General features: G+C 43.9%; 1 protein-coding gene across 1 annotated transcript in view; it reads left to right on the top strand.

Annotated features, from left to right (window-relative positions):
- The window catches only part of LOC143438763 (uncharacterized), a 31,536-nt gene that overhangs the window by 13,003 nt on the left and 1,873 nt on the right, over positions 1-16,660 (top strand). The window contains 1 exon segment of the mRNA XM_076924461.1: positions 16,342-16,569. Within this exon segment, the coding sequence (XP_076780576.1) occupies positions 16,342-16,569 (228 nt within the window).

The following is a 16,660-nucleotide window of genomic DNA, read 5'->3' as shown; positions in this document are numbered from 1 at the left end:
TGACAGTTCATGTCCTCAGTGAAGACTTGTGTAGACTGGTTTATTACTCTATAAACCTCAGAATCATATAGCATTACATGGATACTCAATTTCTCTATCTTATTGGAGGGTAAATATGAAATTAAATAAATTTCCATGATGCACCTGTCTTCTCAGAGGCATCAAAATTAACATAGAAAAGAACACATTTGGCAGAGAGACACTGAGAGCCCATCCCTACTGGGGTACACATAGCAAACAGAGCATGTGCAAGAAGGCTATTGTAGAAGGAGGTGGGTGCTACAGGAATAATCTACAAAGGACCAGAACTCATGTGTCACGTGCTTTTGAATGTCTATCTGGCCGGGTTCCTAGCCCACTTCCAGACTCAGGAGAGCCTTGTTTCTTTCTTTACATAAACTGCTTCTATTTCTATTGCTGTCCTCATACACCTGTACGATACAAGGTTCTGAGACCCAAGAAGTCTGCAGTCTCAATGGCTAATCTCCAGAATCCAAACCATGCCCTTACCATTTGACTAGCAGCTGCTTAAACATCTCAAGACACAATCAACAGATGTCTTTGCAGTTATTTTCAAACCCATATCTAGGATCTATTTTTTCAATATTCTTCTCTAAATAATAATAATAACAACAACAACAACAATAATAAGTTCAACTCTCTCCCTATCTACCATCAAGTCCATTCCAAGATCCATCCAGCTAAGTCTGAATCTTTTACTGATGGGCTAGCTGGCATTCACCAGTGAGCCATGCAGGTCTGGTTAGTGAAGGTGCAATACAGCTAGTTAAATTTGAATTTCAGATAAATCACTCAGTAAGTAGGACCCACTCAACATTTGGAACATATTTATAATTCAAAGATAGTTCACTGTTTATCAGTTTACGTAAGTTTAGCTGGGCATCATGAGTTCTAAGGCAACCTCCAGTCACCATCATGGCAGGGAAAATTCCTGATGCCCGGGAACAGCTGGAAGAAGCTGGGAGTCCCCAGCTGTCAGCTCATTCTACACAGATTAACAGCACTCTGGTCCTGCCCCTCTGGATAAGGAGACAGGAAAGGGGTCAGGAGGGGTGCCTCTGTACAATACACAAGGTCTACTCTTCTCTACTTAACGTAGTTGGCAAAATACCAACACAGGGACTTAGGAGGAGGCTCAGCAGTAAAAAACACTTGCTACCCTTACAGAAGATTGTTCAGTTCCCAACACCCACACTGAGTAGCTCACCACGGCCTATAACCCCAGTTCCAAGGGATCTGGCAGTCTCCAGCCTCTTTCATGGACACCCATGCTCACACATACATATACCCACACAGAGACCCAGGCAAGCATACACTTAACTAAAAATAAAAATAATTTTTAAAGATTCCCAAATGACTAAAGAGACCCATAGTTGATAGTTTCACAATTTAAAACTTTTACTTCTTTATTTTCTCTACATGTGGGGAAACTGAGGCTCCTGACCCTGCAGTCAAGGCCCTGGTAAAGAAGGTGCCATACAACAATTTCTCCATGATCCTGCCTTCTGCCAGTCACCTTCTTCCTTACTATCAAGTCTCTATGGCAACCCAGAGCTCATCCCCCAGAAGTAAATGGAGTCTGGCATGAAGCTTTGACAAAGCTAGTCCTGAAAAACCAGAATCCACACCACCCCACTTACCACCTGCCACTCTACTGGGGCCCCACCTCCTAAGACATGCTATCCCCAAAGCTTCCACTGAGAAATTAAGCCACTTGGCTTCAGGTCTTGAAAGCAAATGCTCTCTGACACATTGGTGGTATTTTTTTTTTTTTTCAGACTGCTAGAAAGTTTAAAACTCAGCACATGCGATCATATATCAAAATCAGTTATTGCTTTTCCTACACATCACAAGCCAATTTCCCCCAAAATGGCAGAACTTAGACATTGAAAAGGAATGGGGAAAGAACCCAGTTGTCTGGGAAAAATCTGCAAATAAACCTCTCTCTCTCTCTCTCTCTCTCTCTCTCTCTCTCTCTCTTTCTCTCTCTCTCTCTGTCTCTTTTTTTCTCTCTCTCTGTCTCTCTCTGACAAGGGGCCACTAGACAGATAAAGGAGAACCTGGAAATAAATGCTCGTCTTATCTTCTAACAGCATAAGTTGCACTGTAAAATGTCAAATTAGGTCAGAGTTTGGGTTGTAGTGGGAAACTTTGAAAACACTTTTCAGTAGATCTGTGGCTCTTTAAAGCCCCCTTTCTACTGTTTTATAACAGTAAAATCTGTAGGCCATGGAAAATAAAAAATAAATTCCTTGGGAGTTTCTTAAGATTTATTTATTTTTAATTATGTGTGTGTGCGCACACATACACATGCTCTTGCATGCATGTGTACGGATGTGCTGTGTGTGGTGCAGGTCTCAGATCTCCATGGAGCTGGAGTTATCAGTAGCTGTGAACCATTTAATAATGGGGCTTTGACCACAACTCAGGTTCTCTGTAAGAGTTCTTATCCACTGGTCCATCTCTCTGGCCCTCAGCAGCACTCTCTGATTCAAATCCTGTAGCACAGGATTGAAGCATGCTTGTCTTTTATCATCCTATGCATCTCAGAAATAGTTAACATGCCATCTCCGTGATGAGTGATTCCCCACAGGGTTGAGAAAAGAACACATGACCGAGAGTACACTAAGGGGACAACCAACATTCAGACACTAAGCCAAGGGCAGAGGCAAAGCTCAGGCAGCTCGCACAGGACCAGGTGACAAGACTGCACACTTTAAAACATGTGCATCTGAGGACCTTGGTAACTGATACCAACCACCACGCATTGGTCTGTACCTCTTCAAGGGCAGCTAGTCAGTCGCAGGAAACTGACTCTCCAGTACCTTTGGCCCCTACGGCAAATGCATCTTCCAGAACTTCCTTGGGCTGACCTTGAGCACAGGGTCTAACACAGTCTACATTTTTGCAGGTCTATGCAGCACTCATTAGGCCCAATGAGAGTCAGCCCGGTTCTGTCCCACTTTCATTCAAGTCCACATTTGGAACCTGTTGGAAATGCAGGCTCCTGTCCCTCTCTCTAACGGATTCTGATGCAATGACAGCAAGCCCTGGGGCTGGGCTTTAGAAACTCAGCCCTAGCCCAAAGTCCTAGATAGAGTTCCTACTGCTATGATGAAACACCATGACCAACGGCAAGTTAAGGAAGAAAGGGTTTATTTGCCTAACTCTTCCACATCATTGCTCATTATTGAAGGAAGTCAGGGTAGGATCTGGAGAAAGGAGCTGATGCTGAGGCCACGGAGGGATGCTACTTACTGGCTTGCTCCTTATGGTCTATGACCCAGCTTTCTCATAGACGTGAGCATCATAAGCCCAGGAGTGGATTCACTCACTGTGGGCCGGGACCTTCCCCATCAATTACCAGTTAAGAAAATGTCCTGGAGACCTGTCTACAGCCTGACTTTATGGAGGCATTTTCTCAGTTGAGGTTCCCTCCTCTCTGATAACTCGAGTTTGTGTCAAATTGACGTAAAACTAGCAGCACATTCACTAAGAGTCAGAAATGTCCAAGGTCTTCTATTTTGGTGTCACAAGCCCCTTGCAGTAGCATGTCAGAAATGGTGCCATTGTAAACCCTTGTGAAGCTGCATACAATTGGACCCAAATTGGAAATATGTGTTAGTGAGGAGGAGTGGGGAACCGAGTCCCTCTGAGTCCCTGGGTTGACTCTGCCCCAAAAGTGTTGCTGGGAGATGACCTGTGAGGCTTGAGCAAATGTCTTAGCTCCATTCCACACTCCTGTCTTGGCAACTCAGGGAATCCCCATAAACCCCCTCCCCATCCTCTACATCTGTGTAAGGAGTGTTGGCCTCGGAGATGTGGATGGGATTCCTTTCTCTCACAGTTGCTTGCCTTGTTGCTGTAACCAAATAAATACCTGACAGAAACAACTTCAGGACGGAAGGGTGTGGTGGGGCTCACTGTGGTGCAGAACACCAGGGCAGAGAAGTCATGACAGCAGGGACACAAAGCTCCTGGCCACACTGCCACACTCAGGAAGTAGAGAGATGAATGCTGGTGCAAACTTGCTTCTAAAGTCCCACCTTCCACCCCACCCTTTCACCTCTCCACCCCCGCCCCATGATCAATAACTGTTTTATTAGAATTTAACAGAAAAACAGAACAAGTACACTGGAAAGCCTGCACATGAAGGAGGAGGGAGACAGAGAAAGTTCTGCCTTTTAAGTGGGCCTAGATGGTGGAGAAGCAGTGAGAAGCACCCGGGCTCAGGGCAGGTATTCACTGCTTCTCTGTTAGGCTCATGAAGGCAGACGGGCTCCTGAGGCGGCTCTGTAGGGGTTTCAGGGACTCTCCAAAGCCCAGTCACTGTTTCCTTTGTATGCAGTGCAAGGCTTCAGCTGGACAGTGTTCTACCCACCTCAATAATGCCAATCAAGAAACGGTCACAAATGTCTCTCCTGGACAATCCTAGATCCATCAAGTTCCCCTGTCCTTCCAAGCTAAAACCACCTCAGCTCCTATTTTTAACTTTTGCTGAGTGGGTTTGGGTTTGTTTCTTTCTATTCTTACTTCTGAAACAAAGTGTCAACATGAAGCACTAACTAGTCAGGTGTTCAAGGACCTACCGTCCAACCGCTGAAATTAAAGATGATTTTCAACTTTTACTTTTAAGATTTTTTTTTTCTTTTTGATTTATATTGAGACAGGGTCATGTGTAGCTTCGGGTAGCCTGGAACTTGCTATGTAGACCAGGCTAACCTCCAATTCACAGAGATCCACCTACTTCTACCTCCTAAATGCTGGGGTTAAAAGCCTTTTTAAAGACTTTCTTTTCCATTAGATGTCTATATGTGGTAGGGCAGTATGCGCATGTGTGGTAGAGTTGTCCGTGGGATCCAGAAAAGGCTCTCTGATACCCTGGGGCTGGAGTTCCAGGTTGTTAGGAGCCACCTGATGTGGCTGCCAGAAATCAAACTCTGGTCCAGTGAAGAGCAGCAAACAGTCTTAAGTACTAAACCAGCTCTCCAACCCCATTTTCAACTCAACACACCCACCCTTCTCCTAACTTCCCAAGATAATTCCATTCAACCAGCAAACAGGCATGGTTTAAAAGAAAAGGAGGCCCCCTGAACAAAGTCTTAGGGACCAACGATTAGGTACATGCATATTCACAAAGGAGATCCGTTTATTAAAGCATTGAAAAAGGCCCATGATAAATAATCTGCTTAACTTTCTTTAACCCGACATTTTCTAAACTCAGTGAATCTAGAAACCCAGTCCTGCGGAACTGGTGACCCGGGAAAATGATTTATTCTATTTAACAAGCAACCAATTGCCCCATGGCTGACTTGAGGGGCTACTTAACCTAGTGCAACCTAACTCTAAGCACTAAGATTAGCTGTCATGAGATATCAGACCAGGGAGCACACTCTGCATATCTTTGAACTTCCTTCTGCCCTAGTCCACTCCTTACCTAGTAGAGATACCCAAAAACTCTTCTAATTTGGAAGTGCCAGATCTGAGAATGAGAAATTCAGATATGTCTTAGTGAGTGTGAGCACATGTGCATCTAGCTGGATATAGATCTGTGAGGAGCAGGTGCGGCGAAGCAGCCAGCTAAAATGGCGCCTGCAGAGTTTTGAGCGCCATTTCTTGGCGGTTTACATGCCACCCTCCTTTCCCTGACAGAGCCACGTCTGCAGAACTACTGCGCAGACTCACTGCCACGCACAATCAGGCCATTTGACATGCACCAATGAGGCAGGCCCACGTGGGAGATATACAGTGGCTTAGACCCTATCTCTCATTGTCTAATAAACAATTTACAGCCATTATATGATATTTTACCAGGTGATTCAGACCTCAACTCCCCTAGACATTTAACTAATGAAGCTAGAGCGGCATTAACATTAGTGGAAAAGGGCATACAAGATGCAGCCTTGAGGCATAGAGATGAATCCCAGGATATTACATTATGCATATTGCCAACTGAATCTCAGCCTACAGGAGTATTATGGCAAGGGGCCCCTTTACTTTGGGTGCATCTGAAAATTTCTCCTGCTCAGACACTCACTCATTATCCAACTGCAGTAGCCCAATTAGCCATGCTGGGAATTCATCAGAGTGTTCAACACTTGGCATCCAACCTAATTGTACCATATACAGCCACTCAACTTGAAGTATTGATGGCCACTGTGGGTGATTGGGCAATTTTGAGATGTACTTTTAATGGCACAGTGGATAATCATTTTCCAAAGGACCCTATATTACAATTGATTAATGCTCATCCTGTGGTCTTTCCACAGATCACCCATAGAAAGCCTTTGTTAAATTGCCCTACTATTTTTACAGATGGTTCTAAGACAGGATGTAGACCATTTTTGGTTGCAGGATCGTTGCCTGTAACTATCCAATTTCCTCCAGCGTCCCCTCAAGTTATAGAATTACAGATTGTGATAAAGGTTTTTGAATGATTTTCTCGTTCCTTTAATTTGATATCTGATAGTCAATATGTAGTAAATGCTATTAAACAATTGGAAATTGTAGGTAAAATAAACCTAAAGTCCACCATAGGAGAGTTACTTACCCAATTGCAATTTCTTATTTGGAATAGGGAACAACCCTTTTTTGTTCAACATATTCGTGCCCATACTGGTTTACCTGGTCCATTGACTGAAGGAAATGATATTGTTGATAAATCTTCAAAGACCTGTTTTAATGTTGCAAATTTTGCACTCTATGATTCCCTGGAGTTAGCAAGACATTCCATAGCCAGCTTCATGTAAATTCTAAAACCCTATCATCTCACTTTGGCATTTCTCGTGCTGATGCTAGAGATATAGTGAAAGCTTGTCAAGCTTGTGCCCCATTGTTTCCCCAGATGGGAATAGGGGCTAATCCCCAGGCCTATGCCCCCTACATTTATGGCAAATGGATGTCACCCATTTCCCTGAGTTTGGAAGATTAAAATATATTCATGTATCTATAGATACTGCTTCTGGAATTATGTTTGCCTCCCTGCATTCTGGGGAGAAGGCTTGCCATGTCATTGCTCATTGTTTTGAAGCCTGGGGAGCCTGGGGCATGCCTAAATGTTTAAAGACAGATAATGGACCGGTGTACACCTCTACTTCCTTTGTGTCCTTTTGTAACACCATGGAAGTTCACCTTAACCATGGTTTGCCTTATAATCCTCAGGGGCAGGGCATTGCTGAGCAGGCACACCACACCCTAAAGGAATGTCTTCTTAAACAAAGAGGGAGAAAAACCTCCAGCCACACACCTAGAGAGAGAATGGCTATAGCCCTATTTACCCTAAATTTTTTGACTCTGGATAAGCAGGGATGGTCTGCAGCTGATCGCCATGCTGATCCCAATGCTGATCCCAATGCTACCCATAAAGGCATGGTAATATGGAGACATATTGACAGAAAAATGGAGTGGCCCTAACCCAGTATTGGTGTGGACGAGAGGGTCTGTTTGTGTGTTTCCTCAGGATCAACATCAGCCAATTGAGGTTCCAGAAAGACTTACCAGGGTTATACAGCAAGAAGACAGGAATGGAGATACTAAGGAAGACTCTTCTGCTGATGTGGATGCTACCAGCGACAAGGAGCAATGCTAGTTTTTGTTATGGAAGTCTCACCTTTGAAAGCTCAGTACAAATTTTAAGTTCAGGACAAAATATTTCTTTTCAACCCACACCGGTATGTGTGTGTAGCCTACTTTTACATTTGTAGTATAAAATAATAGTTTTAATGGTAGTGTTTTAATAGTTGTTTTTATTCATTATGTTGGAATGTTTCTAAATATCATTTTGCTATGGTTGCCCGTGTACCTCGATATCTTCCTTGGCCTGTGAAAGCCCCTTAAGTCATAATTTTATTTAGATCTAAAAGCAATTTTGGCATTACTACAGCAATACTTACAGCCATTGCTGTTTCAGCCACCGCGCCCAAAGTGGCCGATATTTCATTGAATAACACAGTCCAGACTGCAGCTGTTTTGAATAATATGTCTGCAGCAGTTGCCAAGGCCTTGGATACTCAAGGAAATATTAATAATCATTTGAAAGCAGGCATTCTATTGCTTTATCAAAGAGTTGATCTTGTCCAGGAACAGGTAGATGTATTGATGGAGTTGGCTCAATTGGGTTGCCAATGGAAAAATACAGGTATATGTGTTACCGCCATGCTTTTTCAGAATATAAGCCATGCTAGTAATCTTACCAAAAGCCTTTCTCAGTTCCTTACAGGAAATTGGTTGAGAGATTCGAGGGAATGTTGAGAGAATTACGACGGTCCATTTTTCACATTAAATTGAGCAGAGTGGACGCCTCTCTGGCCTCTGAATTGACCAGCTGGATTCTTCAAGCAATGTCCCACATCAAGGAGTGGGTGGGAATTGGGGAGGTTGCTATGTGCCTGGTCCTCATCAGTTACCTTGCCTTTTGGTGCATGCGTCAGATGAAAGCCCGACAGAAAACATCTCAGGCCTTGATTGTACAAGCATTTGCAGCAGTGGAGATGGGACAGTCTCCTCAAGTGTGGCTTGGCATGCTAGAGAGGTAGTCAATGACAGGTAAGACTCCTTGGGCATGTTACCAACCTAAGACAGGGACCAAACCAAAGCTGTTTGACTCCCCATGATGGGTAAGGAGTGTTGCTTGAAAGTGGCAACCTAAGACAGGCACTCTCTCTGCCAAAATTAATAAATAAGGGGGAATTGTGAGGAGCAGGTGTGGCGGCGCAGCCAGCTAAAATGGCGCCTGCAGAGTTTCCAGCACCGTTTCTTGGTGCTCCGCCCTCCTTTCCCTGACAGAGTCACATCTGCAGAACTACTGTGCAGACGTGCTGCCACGCAGAATTGGGCCATTTGACATGCACCAATGAGGCATGCCCACATGGCAGGTTCTGAATGGGACAGGCATGGGGATAAAAGGACTGCCGTTAAGGGGATTGGGGGCTTCCAGAGAGAAGATTGTAAAGGGTTCCTGAATACACTGTGTTGAGAAGAACTCCGAGTTGCTTCATTCCTGTCTGCTGGTCGGATAAAGAAGCAACATAGATCAAGCTGCTTTTGAACTAACAGAGATCTCCCATGCCCAGCATGTCTTGGATATTATTTTAAAATGCCAAGCAATGGAAAAAATCAAAATTCTGTTCATTTAAAAACAAAAAACAAAAAGCATACACATGTGTTTCTGTGTGTGGGTGCCCCTGGAAGCCAAAAGAAGATGTCAGATCCCCTGGGTTCTGGGAACTGGATGGTGGTCATCAAAGCAGGAAACACCCTTAACCACTGAGCCACCTCTTCACTCACCCATACATCTTATATATGAGTGTGTGTGCATGTGTACATACATGTGTGTAAATGAAAATTGAAGCTGAGAGATGTGTAACAGATTGCCTAACGTCATGAAAGTCAGTACCAGAACCATGATCAGAACCTATGTGAGTTTCTACCTAGTACTTCTTCTGAGACTTAAATACACTCCCTCCTCTCCTCCAATCCCACAACCTGAGTTTGGTTTTCCAACAGATCTTAAGGGAACAGGTATCCTGGTGACTTGAATATCACAGAGTACAGACGGAGAAGTGAAGTTAGAAAGATCTGAGAAATACCAGATCTCAGCTCAGTAGGACCTAAAACAATAAGAAGTTTCCAGAATGCTTGTTAGAGACTTACAGCTTCAGTGTTCAGTATGAGGAATGTGAGAAAAAACTATGATAGGTGTTGTTTGTAGACCTGAGTAAGGCACTTACTCAGTTCAACAAAGACTCCCCCACTGCTGCTATGCACAGCTCGGCATTCTCTTGTGCCAGAATTCCACCTGTACAGCTGACACTGGGCATTCCACCCAGCAGCTTCCTAGGCAGAAGAAATAACTATCACAATTGTATTCAAGCATAGGTCCTGTTCTTTGTACTCTTATTTCATCACCAGTGGAACTCAATCAACCAAAAGACATATGTAAACCACAATACTAACCACTAACCACAGGCAAAGCTGCACAGGGGCACTTTCCCTCAGCAGCACTCAAGAGACATGCAGCCTCAGCAGCAGCTAACCCTGGGTCTGGTCTACGCACTATTCACAGTTTACAAGACATGGAAATGAGAAGCAGTCTTACTGTGAGGATAACACTGCTTCCATCTTCTGTAAAGAAAGTCACACACAATGTTTAGTGCCTTTCACGGGTAATTAGTAACAAATTACTTCACGGCAACTCACAACTGGCAAGACCTGTTGGTGAACCAGGACACTGTGCTGTGTTCCGCGTGCCTCCCGTGTCCACTTTCGCCCGTGGAAGAGAGACACGAGAGGCAGAATTCGGATGGTTACCACAGCGAGGCTTTAATCTTGTATAAGCAGAAGTGAAGACCGCAGAAGGGCACTGCTATATGTACCCTAGAGTGGCATTTTTAGTTCTGATTGGCTGTTCACTCATCACCCCATATTACGCCCCGGGATGGGCAGTGACTTTGGTGCCTTTCTGCCTTTTGCATCTGCGCTGTCAGTTGTTTACTAGTGGGAGGACAGGATGCCCGCGCCATCTTGTAATGGCTAATGCTGACACGTGCACTGCGGCTCCCAACATCTCCCCCATCTATATATTTAAGATGGAACAGCCTATTGCCTATCAAGCGCAGCACCAACTCAGTGAGGGAAAGCAGAGGCCTGATCCCCTGTGCAAAATGAGATATTGTAATGGGTTTACTTCCCATACCCATCTTGATGCCTTTTGACGGGGAAAGGGAGCCTCCACCCTGGGGCGCCACCAGGGGAGGTTTCTTAGCATCAAACCTTTGTGCAATCAGGCATACTTTCGGGAAATCTATCCACACTTGTGGAACATTCCCTGTCGAGTACCCACTCGCAAACACCTCTAGATATTCAGGTACCAGTTATTCAGGCAAGGGCTGGCTGGACTTAGACCTCTCATCGACCCAGTGCAATGGGCTGAACCCTTGGGGTGCATTGACTGAGGGTCTCAGTCATCAGCTACTTTCTTAGCCTAGATAGCCAAATTTCAGGGGGAGATCCTTGCTCCAAGGCTGCGAGTGCTTGGGCGATAGCGGCCTTGTCACGTTTTTGTTGGGTTCTGAGCTTACAGACCAACCATCATGAACACCATTCCACAACATAGGGCTGCATCAAACAGACCTATCCCCACCCTTTAAGAAAGAAGGAAAAGGCAGAAGAAATTCAAGAGGTAAAATCGCCAAGGGAAACAGGGTCCATCCGCGCTCCATCAAGGCTCGAAATCCGGATCTGCAATTGCTGCTGCACCTGGTCCAACTCCCCAGTCCAATTCCCTTTTAAATAAGCAGAAAGATTATGGCTTTGAATAAATGTATCATTCACAAATCTCAGAGGTGTAATACCTGAACGTGGGGTTGCTGACACGCAGCTTATTTGAACCACATCCGTGAGCTGCTCCACATGGGTTTGGAGCAAATCAACTCTCTGATTGACCAACAGGATGCCTGATATGCATCCACTTTCTGTAAAATGGTCAAAGCCTCAGAAGTCTTTTCTGAGATTTGATTAACAACAGTAGCTGCTGTAACTTGATTAACCATGGCTAGGTCTAGTGATCCATTTCAGCATTGTGCCAAAAGGCATGTAACATTCTTACAATCCAAGATATCAGAATTATTTTGAATGTTGGATAACATAAAGAAAAATGGGGGGTCCACACACACCGACACCGGTTGTGCAGATGCATTCCTAAACACCTTATTAATTTTAATGTTATTCAAATGGCTAGAGATATTAGATCGTGTAGCTGAAACATTTTGTACTTCATGAAACATACCATTCAACAAGACAAAGGCAGATATACCTTTTTTAACATTCTAAACAGTGGCTACAACACATAATTTAATTGTGTTGAAGCAGGGTAAACTCAAGAAAATACACATATGATTTAATTACATATATTGTCTTCTCAATAGATGAGGCATCTGTAAATATAGTAAATATAGCAAACATCTTTTCTATGGTCTGCATGCATAGTAAATTTTAGGAAATATAAAAGCATGTATAGAGAAAAACTGTAACATATGATTATCAAATTTGTCTAAAATATTTGTCATGTAATAGGCCAAATTTAATAATTCAATAACCAATTTAATTGTTATGTGGAATAAAGAATAAACCTTTTATCTAAAATGTTTTTAGGATTTATCATATAAACTTTATTTGTAAATGAAGAAAGACAAATCCATATTAATGGTTTCTTTTGTCAAAGGGCTGTTGTGGACATATGAGTAGTAATAACACAAATAGCCAACAATTTATTATACTCTATATAATTTATCTATTGATAACTAACAGCTTACATTATTTTCAGCAAAGCTATCTATCTTTTATTAGTTAATTGTCAAGGGGAATTAGGACTTGCATCCCTTTGAAAATATCAAACAGAGGTTTAAATCCTCCTATGGTAAGCTTAAGATGAGGTTTTAGCTAATTAATATCTCTAAACAACTTTTAAAAATCACCAAGAGCAAATCAAGATTAAAAGTAAACCATTTTCTTTTTGCATGTACACTCAGAAGCCAGAAGATGGCGTTAGATCCCCACCACAAATGGTTGTGAGCCACCATGTGGTTGCTGGGAATTGAACTCTTATATTTTTGGTTGTGAGCCTAGCCTTTAACGGCTGAGCCATCTCTCCAGCCCCAACTATCTATTTTTATTAGAATTTTCTGTGTCACAATCTGATTAGGATATAACTGAGGTCTCAAATATTGAAAGACACTGTCTTTGAATCTTTTTTGGAGCAACAAATACTCTAAAAAAATTTTTTTTAAAGCTCGTTATATTGGAGCAAAGGCTTGTGGAAAAAACTTCTTTAGAGAAATCCACTAATAAAGTATCACACAATGAATAATATACACTAAAAGATTTAACCTCTTAATTTTTTGTATTAAAGGAACAACAATATTTATATATATAAAATGTAAAACAATTAACCATTTTCTGAAGCAATTATTTCTAACAAATATCGCTTCATGGGCTCTTAAAAATTATGAATAAATTTACTGACTGTAAACCTCTCACCTTTACCAGAAATGTAAAGGGATGATATAAAAACATCTTTTATATCTATAATAATTCTATAAGCATTTACTGAAATGGCAGCTGGAGTAGGCAAGTTAGGCTGTATAAATCTTAAATTTGAACTTTATTTTGGATTAATTTAATAACCAATCTTTTTTGTCCAATGAATATATCGGATAAAAGCCAACCTTATTCTCTAATAATTGTTACATATATTAGAGGAATCCAAAGCATCTCATTTTTAACAACTTTGAATATAAAGGAATTAAAACAATTTGAACAATATTTTATCAGCAGGTACAGTTATACTCATGGAGGGAAATAGATATAATTTTAATGTCTCCAGCATAATCATAACTTTTAGCCCACAGACTGTTGTAAAGTCTTTGGGTCTTAGATTTATCCCTCTTCTCACGAGAAACAATGAAGACAAAAGAGGAATTCCGGTAAACACATTTCTAGGACCTGGTCGTGAAGACCCAGGACAAAAGGAACTTTTGGCACCTGAGCTGCAGAGCTCAGTCTGCATTGCCTTAATTCAAATGTAAATGCACTTAACCTCCCTCCGGCCTGTTCTTTGAGGCTTGGCTAGGCCTGAACTGTGCGATTTTGACTTTAACTTTAACTTTAAACCTTAAATTTAAACTGTAAACCTTAAAAGACACATGTTGTATCTTTTCTCTATAAACATAGGCAAATCAAAAATTTCCAAACTCTCGGTTGAACTACCACCTGTAGCCAGTGGAATATTGGCAGTTTAACTATGTTTTTAAGCCTCTTTTGTAATATTAGAGTATAACCATATTTTTGAAAAACAAAACCAATCTTTAACGATGTAAGCAATCTATTTTCTCTAAAATCAACACCAAGTAGATTACCTTTATGCTATAAAGTTTTGCTGCCACAAAACAAAGTGTAAAATTTAATGGAAAATTTGTAGCATTATATAACTCAGGCTGCTGGCGGGTATGCCGTGAGGACGGGGCAACCAAGTAACACTCAATAGCTGTAAACAACGGCAGCACTGCAGAATTTGAATGTCCTGGCATGGGAACAGGCCAAGATCTAACTATGGCCCATAGTGGTATACTTATCACCAAATCGAACATCAGTATCAGGAGAATCGGAGCCGTCATCTTGCAATCTAGCTTCATTCTTCACAATCTGCACCAGCCGCATAGGGACCCAAATTGGATTGTCTTCACCTGTGGAATAAACACAAACAGCTCCCCTCCCCGGCCATGGCGGGTCCTATCACGTCCCTGACCTTGGAGAAGGGCCGCAGCCATTTCTAAGTTTGCTGCTGCAAGTCCTGCCTTAGTGAGGAGGCCTCCCAGGCCGCAACAGGCACTCAGCCAGTCTTGTAGCCCCTTGTTCCTACGAGGGACAATGGCTGCATGGCATTCATCTGTGGCATTTTCAAAGATCATCTGTTCTATCCCTGGCATTGCTTGCTCTGGTTCCCCAAAGATTCTGTCATAGAGGGGGGGGGGTCCTTTTGTCCTCCACTCTCTCTCCACCAACCGGTGGAGGGTCCTTAACCTTAATAGGCTCTGCAGTAGCCCTTGTTTCTTTTGAGTACTCTTTTCTTTCTCCAGGCTCTTTGGCCTGATCCCCAGGCTCCTTGGCCTGATCTCCAGACTTCTTGGCCTGATGCCGGCTAACACGCTCTGGTTCTGGTATGCTAGGGTGGCCCTCTCCTGAAACCTCTTGACTTGCACCAATAGCTGAAAGCAAAAGCAACACAAACAAGAGGCTAGCTAGTGGAGCGGCGGAGGTGAGTGAAAGTCCGCTCGCAACGAAGGCTTCCACCCCAGGCATATCTCTCAGAGACGTATCTCATTCTAAAAGAAAATTTTATGGGTCCCATGAAAAACATATATAAAAGGGCCTTATAGATTCTTTCTCCCTAGCCTGAGTAGCTAAAGTCGCCCCTCTGGTTTGCCAACCAGAAGCCAGTTAATCCGTAAACAAAGAATGCAGAGTTACAGGACAATGGGCTACCGCATCATCCCAGGAATGAAGATAAGAGATAAACATCCGCCTGCAGGAACTGCTCCCCGCCCCCATGGACCGGTTTGGCCAGATGTTCAAAAATTGGAAAACAACCAATCGTGTGCACCCGCGCGAAAGTTTCTCCTTTTCCCCACCCCGAGCTTATATTAACCCTAAACCCTGGAGCCACGAGGTCGATGCCCCTGTCTCCTACATTGAGACACGTGTCGGCCCGGAACGTTCCGCCATTAAACTACCTCATGTTCTTGCAGCAAGTTGGTTTTCCGCGTGTCCTTTGGGTGCGTGCCATCCTGTGACTCGAGTGGGGTCCCCTTTGGGGGCTTCCCAAGCCTTACATCTTGGTGCATGGGCCGGGAAGCTCGTTCAGGTTTTGCGCGATCACCTAGGACCTCCGAAGACCTCTTGGAGGTGGGTTTAAGTCTGTGTGTCTGTGTGTCTGTGTGTCTGTGAGTGAGGTGTATTTGAGTGCGGTGTTTGGGTCTGGCTTCTGGCTTCTGGCTCTGGTTTAGGTTCTGACAGCTGCCGTTGTGTGACCATGAGGTCCAACGGTCTGAGGCTGAAAAATCTGGGAGATGTCCCAAGTGGAAGGGAGTCAGGATAGCCTGACTGCCCATTTTTTGAATGAAGGAGACGAAGCACTCCTCCTACAGGGGAAGGTACGAGGACCTGCCCCATCGGAACTTGCATTTCGCTGACTATATAAGACTAAACGTGGGCGAGTGTGTTTGGTGGTGATAGGGTTTTGTGTTCTTATCCTGATTTTATGTTTTCTGGTTGACAAGATGGGACAGGCTGTGACAACCCCTTTGTCTTTGTCTATGGACCATTGGTCGGACGTTAGGGACAGAGGACGCTTATTGTCAGTAGTTGTAAAAAAGGGGCCTTGGCGGACCCTTTGCACCTCTGAGTGGCCAACTTTCAATGTGGGATGGCCACCTCGAGGGACTTTTGATTTACCCACCATTAGATCCGTTAGGGCAGTTGTTTTTCAGGAATGACCAGGGTCGCATCCAGATCATCAACCATACATCACTGTGTGGGAAAACTTGGCTCGTTATCCACCCCTGTGGGTGGAGCCTTTCCTCCCACCTCGCCAACCAAGCTCCCGGGTCTTGGCTGTGCGAGAGGGCTCCACAGAAGGAAGACCGAAACCACGTCAGAATGAAGAAGGCGAGCCCAGCACCCCGCCGGTGTCTGTTTCAAAGATATACCTTGATATAGAAGAGCCCCCTGAATGGCCCACTCTCCTGCCCCCGCCTTACCCCCCAGCTCCCCAACCTGCACCCCTGCCCTCAGCCCCCGCACTGGCCCCAGCCTCCGGGGCCACAGGGGGGCCCTCAGCAGGTACTAGGAGCCGACGTGGAGCCACTCCTGTAGGACCTGACTCCACCGTGGCGCTGCCCCTTAGGGCTATTGGGCCGCCCCCAACTGGCGAGAACGAGCTGCAGCTCCTGCAGTATTGGCCTTTTTCCTCCTCTGATCTCTATAATTGGAAAGGTAACCATTCCCCTTTTTCAGAAAATCCTGTAGGACTCACAGGCCTGATAGAGTCCCTGATGTTTTCCCACCAACCCACGTGGGATGACTG

Source organism: Arvicanthis niloticus, chromosome 26 (genome assembly GCF_011762505.2).
Source record: "Arvicanthis niloticus isolate mArvNil1 chromosome 26, mArvNil1.pat.X, whole genome shotgun sequence".
Taxonomy (NCBI): Eukaryota; Metazoa; Chordata; class Mammalia; order Rodentia; family Muridae; genus Arvicanthis; species Arvicanthis niloticus.
This window is presented reverse-complemented; position numbering and strand designations above follow the sequence as displayed.